We start from the raw sequence: 8,428 nt of genomic DNA on the forward strand, positions 1-8,428 counted from the left end.
GGCCAGGTGGCCTCCCTGCTTTTACCTCACTCTGTTCACATCTTTGGTCCGAGAGTTACCAAAACATGCCAGTTGCTCACTTGTTCATGAAGGACTCACAAGTGATGCAAAGTATTGAGATGAATAAATATTCTTGGGAAGGTATGAAGCTTGATGAAGTAAAAATTTGCCAGTGTTACAAGCAAAAAAGTTTTTCATTTGTGTCTTTTTTTTTCCTGTAGGCAAAAAATTTTTGGGTTCATTGCTGACTCACTGAAGAAATCATATAAGCCTGGCATGTTATTAGAAATCCTTAGTGTGTTAGGTCTTTAAAATACTAACATAGATATGAAAAATGAACTGAGTAGTCAGAGATACTAGAGGTATTTACCTCTTTCATTTAAAGGTAAATGAGAGAATCCTGCTGGAAGATTTTAGAATGAAATTAGAAAAAATTTAAATTGTTTCCACAGTACAAAAGTGTACTTTGAGGAGTTTGAACAGGGTCTCCCTTGCAGTTACTTTAACTTACCTGAAGTCCTCTCAGACAGATACTCAAATGTTGGAGTCCCTGCTTTTCTGCATTGAAAAAGGGTCTTGAGTCTTTGAATGCCAGAAAGGCTCATCTTTCCTTTGTATATCTGGGGCGGGGGGCGGGACACTCCTCACGGCGCAGTTTTTAGATCTGTGTAGCTGGTGGCATGTGGGCACCTGACAGCTCTGTCTCATTCATGCTTCACTCGCTCGGGATGTAGGACTGCTGCCCTCATGCTCCACGGCTGTTCTGCAGTCCCCCGGTAGCTCCACACCCTTCACACCTTTCAGCTTTGCTGGTAAGTCATTGTCTTTTCCTTGCCACCTAGACCTCTAAGATGGTATTTGAGTATTCTGGGGGAGAAAAGGGGTTGCTTTTTGTTCCTGTTTTTCTCCTGCAGCTAATGAACCAGGGCAGGGGCTCCAGCGGGGAAGAGGGGAGTTTAACAGGTGGGGTGTAGCTCTCCTCTGGGCTCAGCCCTGCACTCCTCGCACTTTTCCTTTACTCAGGCCAAACTTTCACTCAGAGGTCAAGTGGAGTCAAGAAGAAGTCTAAAGAACTTTTGCCTGGGATTTAAGGAGAAGGCTCCATAGCAGTAAAGTAAGTTCAAGGTAATAACAAGATCAGTTTAGGAATTAATTTTTAACAAGTGTTTAAAATACAATGAGAGTGGTGATAGATGTGTCTGAAAGTATGACACTGAGAGCATGAAGAAAGGTATTTTTCAAATCTTCATTTAAACATGTTTATAAAATGAACTGTGAAACCTCTATTGTGAGTTATGAAACACCATTGTGTTTCATATACATGTACATGGCCAAATGCCATTAAGTTCCACTGGAAACTGTAGTAGCTCATTCTGTGCCTGCACATATGCCAGTTTGTCTGGAAGTACATGGTCACGCTGCAGACTCTCTGCAGGATGACTGCTTTTGTCTCATTTAAGTTAGCAAAGTTAAGAACCTGGTAGTGGTGGAGATTCCTGATTGGTGTAAAAACATAGTAAATATTGAGAGTTGTTTTAACAGCTTTTTTTTTTTGTCATACTGCTTTATAAAACAGATATAATTTTGAAGAAAAAAATCTAAATCCTGAGTTTTTAGACTGTCACAAGAAATTTAAGGAAATGTGGGCTGAATTTAAGGAATTGTGTTCTGACAAGGATATAAATCAAGTGTCATAATCTGGTAATATATGTAGTACAGCCATGTACTTATTTGTGTTCATATGTGTATACAAATACATAGACATGTGCATGTTTGAGTAAATTTATAAATAATAAAATGTCAAATTTTGCACACCTAGTGCACATGGTGATGAACCTCTTCAGTAACATCATCAGAAAGAAAAATAACTGGAAAGTTTGTCAATGTCACATTATAATTATTCTTCTCCTGCATAGAGATAGATATGACATTGCAGCTTCTAAAATTTATTCTCTCTTGCTTGTTCTCTTTGTTATGTGCAAAGTGTGTTTATGCATGTACTAAACTAGTAATTAATAACACAACATTGATTCTTAAATGCCATGCCAATTTTTATGAATGTCCATTTTTCAGTGTGGTCTCAAAGGAATGATTTTCTAATACAAGAAAGAAATACAATACAACAAAATACACCAAATAATACAAGACTCCCAGTTCTTATTAAATGATATGAAGGTTCATGAAGTCCTTGCTTTTCATACTGTTGAATTAGATTGTTTTCTGAGACAGATTCTCTGTCATTCCCTTGTGGGTATTCATGGACATAATGAAATGCAGATAAAGATGTTTCATTTTGTAATCTGCATTTTTTTCCAAGCACAAAAAGAAAAAATGTCTCCTTTCACAATCCATATTGAAGATTAAGTCTTAAGAGTTGCCTGTTTCTGTAGCACTGAAAGTAATACTATACAGTTGAATTTTATGTAATACTACAAAAGCAAGCTTGGGATATTCTCAGCTAAAATATTGAGTTGTGGCCATTTAAATTTAGTCATAGGTATTCTTGAAGTCACTAGGGAAAAATCAAATATTATCTGAGCTTTGTGAACTTTCTGTTTTCATTTGATGTGATTTAATAATGATTTGTATCAAGCCACCCCTTTGCAGTTTTTGGTGTGATTTTTGATGAGTTACATTGGCCTTAAGAATTGCTTACTGAAGAATGTATTGACAGTGAAGAAAGACACAGGACTTGGATTTCTGGGAACTCTCCAGCCAGTGGAGATATGTAACTTTGCATTGCCCTTGGAAAAAATGTCCTTCCAGTATTTATGTACTATGGACAAGACACATTTGTGGTGAAGGCAGCAGTTGCTGCAATTCATACTAGGATATACACTGAGATTTTTCACCTCTGTGCAGCTGAGATGCTGTGAAGTATCTGCTCACGACTTAGACACTTCCTCTTGGTGTGCAGGATGAATTTGCACTCTAATACACAGAAATAAATATTTTAGCAGCTAATGTAAGCACTAAAATAGCTTTTTTTATGTCTATCCTCTGAGAAGTGCATTGTGTCATGTCTTTGGTATCCTGAATTAACTCAGCCTGGGCATTGCTGACCTGTAGTAAAAAGAAAAAAAATCTTGAGTAATATTAGTGATTGGAGAATGATTAAGTTAGATGGATTTATTATTTGTCATTTTAAGTTCTAAAAATGGTTAATGTTCTTCTGTTAATCACTAGATAAATCCTCAGAAAAGCAGAAAACATCCTGTTTCCATTGTAGACATCATTGCCTGCTCATTACCTGAGATGCCTATTTTGTTTTATCAGGATGGAAAATAGAGTGAGGCAGAGAGTGTCGAGCTGAGAGACACAGAATAATGTAAAATATAGCAGAAAAAGGAAATATTGAACTTGGGTTTATGCTAAACTTCTTTAATCCATCTAATATCACATTATTTATTTTGCTTTTCCTGCATTTTCCCACTCATAATGAGAACATCCCCAAACACCAGTTCAGTTCTGTTCAAAGCTGGAACTAAACTGGGTATAGCTTCAAATGATTTTGAGTAAAAAAAAAGTATAAAAATAATTCATTACTGCCATAAAAAGATTAAAATTACTTAACAATCCAAAATATTTTAAACCTTATACATTAAGATGGATTGTTAAATTTTAAAGTAGTATAAACATATTAAATTAAGACTATGAAGATACTATAACAAAATTTATTCAGCTTTGGGCTACTGTTTTAAGAGGAGAAAAAATATATTCTTCAAGAAGAATCTACATATATTTAAAAAAATGTTTCAGGACAGGGAACATATGTACACAAAATCAGTATTTAGTTTTTATTATCATTGTTTGTAGTTTATCATGTTATGTTGGAAAAAGAATTCACTTACATTAAAGGGAATGCATTTTTGAAGAATATCAAAGATGTATTTTTAGGGGGAGTTTTTGTTAAATGAACTTCGTGTGATAAAAAATGAATTAGTATACCAGGATTTATAGACTTGCAAAATACTAATGGGTGTGTTGTTGCTTTTTGCGTGAAAGCATACTACTCTGTAGTTACAGGTATTTCGTAAATTTCACAGTAAAATCAAGTCATAAAAAAGTACCTTGAATAAACTTAATTTCTTTCATTGCCTAACTAAAAGCCTGAAAGAAGTTTAGGATAGACTTTGGAAATACTTGTTTTGGAAAACCAGTGTCATAATTGCTGGAAATTACATTCATATAATGGTGAGAATAGTACACTTCTTCAGTGGTAAATTCCTAGCTGTAGCAATGAACAACTTTTTTTTCTCAGGAATTGTAAGAAACCCTGTTTGGATAAGAAGTATAACCATAGTAAGATGTAATTAAGTTATATGTAAAAATATTCTAAGGTTTTTAAACAAGAAAATAATTACTTTTCTGATAGTGGTTTTTACTCTATGCAAATTGTTAAATCTGAATTACGGTTATGGTACAAGTATTTCTGAAGGTATTGAAGTTAGCTGAAAGCAAATTTTTAAATTTTGTTTTTAGTTGAAGGTTGACATATAAAATGTAGAAGTGAGTTTATTTGGGGAATGAATTGTACTTCTATATAATCCAGTATTCTTACATATAATCCAGTTAGGAACAGGCCAAGGATAAGAGAAGTGATACCAGGAGTTTTCTCTTGTTTCTCAATTGGAGGAAGCTTGTGAGGAATCTGATATTAAAAAAAAATCTCACACTTTAAGCCTTTCCAAATCAGCAATTGTGTCTCTGCCTAGAATTGGACTTGCAAAGCCCATCATGCATGAATTGGTGGAAACTGCTGAGAATATATGCCAGTTGTTTGTCACAAAAATAAGGTCATAGGATGTAATTCTGTTTTTTTCCAAGAAAATCTCTGTATTATAGTTGCTGAAGTGACCTTGAGTTTGTTGTTTTGGTTTTTTGTTTTGCTTTGTTTGGTTTTAATGATGTTGCAGTAGGTATGGTTCAGTAACACAAACTTCCAGGACAGTAGGGGAAATAGCACAGAAACCTTTTCACCATTCCTTTGTCATTTGCAGAATTTGTCATTCTTCCCAATATTTCAAGTTATTAAAATGTCTGGGTTTTTTTATGAACAAATTCAGATATGATTAGTCTTTGAGAACATGCTTGTTGAGTTGTACAAATTCCAAAATTCAACTGTAAATTCCATAGGTTTTGAGTAATTATTTTTCTCTGTTTGTATAGTTTGAAAATAGCAGAGACCCATTACTAACTTCCTGATTGCTGGAATAAATAAATTCTTATAACAATACAATTATTAGAGTTAGGCAAACTTTGCATCACATTCTGGATACCAGTGCAGTTGCATTAATAGTAGCATTATTCTGTTTAATTTATCTGATTTCTACCTGCTCTTTTCTAAATAAAAGCAGGAGCAGATAGAGCCATCTCAGACAAAGGAAACAGAAATAATGCTTTTAAAAATATCTAAATGTTGTAGAAAATCTAACTTACAAATCCTTCTTGCCAGTTGTGTATAGGCCTGTATGGGCTCTGTGAGATCATTTTAAACATCTCCCTTCTGTGCTCACCAAAGTCTGTGGTTGTGTGGTCCCAGGGTTATCTAGTTCTTAATGTATGTGTGCAATAATCTGCAAAAGCAAGATAAGAAATATAATTTGTCGAGGATCAGTCTGTTCTGCCCCAGCGTTGTGGAATTACAAGATGTTTTAACATTGCTCTAATTGCTCTGATGTTTTTGTTGTAGGTTAGAAATCTGAAGCAATGGGTGACTGGAGCTTTCTGGGGAGACTGTTAGAGAATGCGCAGGAGCACTCCACGGTTATTGGCAAGGTTTGGCTGACGGTACTGTTTATCTTCAGGATCCTGGTGCTGGGGGCTGCTGCTGAGGAGGTCTGGGGAGACGAGCAGTCAGACTTCACATGCAACACTCAGCAACCTGGTTGCGAAAATGTTTGCTATGACAAAGCCTTCCCCATTTCTCACATTCGCTTCTGGGTGCTGCAGATCATTTTTGTCTCCACTCCAACCCTCATCTACCTGGGCCATGTCCTGCACATTGTACGCATGGAGGAGAAGAGGAAAGAGAAAGAGGAGCTGAAAAAGAAGGGGAGCAGCAAAGATGGCAACTACCCAGTAGCAGCAGCAGCATCTGGCAGCGGTGGTGGAGGAGGCAGCAATAACGTCAAAGATCAACCTATTGTCAAAAGGGGGAAGGAGAAGCTCCCAATCCGTGATGAACGTGGTAGAATCCGTATGGGGGGTGCCTTGCTCCGTACCTATGTCTTCAATATCATATTCAAGACACTGTTTGAGGTGGGCTTCATTGTGGGCCAGTACTTCCTATATGGCTTCGAGCTAAAGCCGGTCTACCAGTGCAGCCGCTCACCTTGTCCACACACTGTGGACTGCTTCATCTCGAGGCCCACCGAGAAGACAATCTTCATCATTTTCATGTTGGTGGTGGCCTCAGTCTCCCTGCTGCTGAACATGCTTGAGATATATCACTTGGGGTGGAAGAAGCTTAAGCAGGGCATGACAAGCCAGTACATCCTAGAGATGCCTGTCGCAACAATGACACCAGTTATGGTAACAGGGGAGTCCAAACCTGTTTCCCTGCCGCCGCCAGCACCACCTGTGGTGGTCACGACTGCCACACCAGCCCCTGTTCTGCCTGACACCCGTGCTGTCACCCCGCTGCTGGCCCCAGTGACCATGGCATCGTACTATGCTACAGCTGCTCCAAGGCCGCGGCCCCCCTCCAACACGACGTCCATGGCAAGCTACCCCGCTGCTCCACAAGTTCCTGAGGAGAGGCACCGCGCTGTGACTCCCACGCCCATCTCCACTCCCGTCACCATCCCGACCCCCATCCCCACGCCCACGCCAACCGTCATCAACTACTTCAACAGCGGCAGCCGTGCCCTGACATCTGAGCAGAACTGGGACAACATGGCAGCTGAGCAGCAGGGGAAGGGTTCCTCCAGCTCAGCAGGCTCCTCTACCCCCAGCAGCGTCCGGCATCCCCTTCCGGAGCAGGAAGAGCCACGGGAGCAGCTACTCCCACCCCCGGCCGTGCTGCCCATTGCCGCAGCCAACAGCGGCAGCAGGACCAGCCTGAGCGGGGCGAGCGGCAGCAAGTGGGATGTGGAGGGCGAGGGGGAGCTGTCAGGGGCACGGCCCGTGTCGGCTGCCTGCACCACGGTGGAGATGCACGAGCCGCCGCTGCTCGTAGACACGCGGCGCCTGAGCAGGGCCAGTAAGTCGAGCAGCTGCAGAGCCCGGTCAGACGACCTGGCCGTGTGAGGCGGTCGCCCTGCTCGGGGAGCGGGTGCTGGAAGGCGGAGTGGGCAGGGGAGCTGCCTGGGGAGGCCAGGCCTGGTGTGGGTGAGGAGGCCTAGCTTCAAACTTAGACGCTTGCTGTTTTTGCACTCTGTGAGTTGTAGTGGGGAAAATTATCAACATTTTCTAATAGGTCAGGGGTGACCGAAGCGGAGCCCGTGGGCCAGGGGACCAGTCCCGCTTTCCTTCATGTTCACAGCAGATCCCTCAAGGGCAGCCGTAGGGGAGGCCTGCACAGGTAACAGGTGGCGGTGGTAGCTGGTCGTCTGCCTTGAGGCTGACTTCCATCTGAGAAAAATGTTAATATCCCTGGTGCCCATGCACCTGGCTGTCATCTCCCTCCTGCCCTTGCCTTCACTTCAGCTCTTTCCCAGAAGCTCTACATGAGCAGATGCAATGACTTATTTTCTTCCTCTTAAATCTTACGTAGCCCTATGGCAAACATCAGGGTGGTATATTGCCTCTTGGCACCTGTTGTGTCTATGGACCAACTTGCCATACTAAAGGTAACTCAGTTTCTTCCACATAACGTGCCTTATGAAGCCTTTGTGTTCATGGCAAGTCACTGATGCGGTCCTCAGCCAGGCAAAGTTTAGGGAACCCCTGGAATAGATTTTTGAGGTTCTTCTTTCCATAATTTTTTTTTTTTACTCTTGACCTCTTAGGAAGTGTTCAGTTTGACCTTCTATCCAGTGTTTGCCTACCACGATCACACCATGTTTATAAGCCTGCAAATATGTTTGAGCATGTTTGACTATAATTTTAGCTGACTTCTAAAATTGCTTACAGGAGGACAGGAATTCAAACCACACCTCGGAAATTATTACACAGAACAATTTCTCTTCAGAAAGCAAGGATTATGATTTCAATACACTGTGGCTCCATACATTGCTCATGGACAGACAATTAGGATAAAGTACAGCTCTGCATTTTAGACTGTTAGATATCAGCATAAGTTTGTTGGAAAAATGCTTTTTAGAAGTGAACTTGAGTGCTTATTTTTAAGTATTTGAACATTTTGCGAATAGTCTGTAGGTTTAAAATTACTTGACTGTGTACTTAATAATTTTAGTTTGATCTTTGATCTTACAAGAAAATGTAAGAGGAAAAAAACTTAATAATGGTGAAATTCCCAAATCAA

The 8,428-nt window shown here is 40.2% G+C and overlaps 1 protein-coding gene across 1 annotated transcript; it reads left to right on the plus strand.

The window, feature by feature from the left end:
- Window positions 1-770: 770 nt before the first annotated feature.
- Window positions 771-7,251, plus strand: GJA3 (gap junction protein alpha 3). The gene is made up of 2 exons (XM_005417697.2): window positions 771-812; window positions 5,693-7,251. The coding sequence occupies exon 2, from the start codon at window positions 5,710-5,712 to the stop codon at window positions 7,249-7,251; it is 1,542 nt and encodes a 513-aa protein (XP_005417754.1). The 5' UTR covers window positions 771-812; window positions 5,693-5,709.
- Window positions 7,252-8,428: the final 1,177 nt, after the last annotated feature.

The sequence above is a fragment of the Geospiza fortis genome, unplaced genomic scaffold (assembly GCF_000277835.1).
Source record: "Geospiza fortis unplaced genomic scaffold, GeoFor_1.0 scaffold16, whole genome shotgun sequence".
Classification (NCBI taxonomy): domain Eukaryota; kingdom Metazoa; phylum Chordata; class Aves; order Passeriformes; family Thraupidae; genus Geospiza; species Geospiza fortis.

Excerpts from the sequence above, each read along its gene's own strand:
- GJA3 (XM_005417697.2), top strand. The coding sequence starts at position 5,710 with ATGGGTGACTGGAGCTTTCTGGGGAGACTGTTAGAGAATGCGCAGGAG.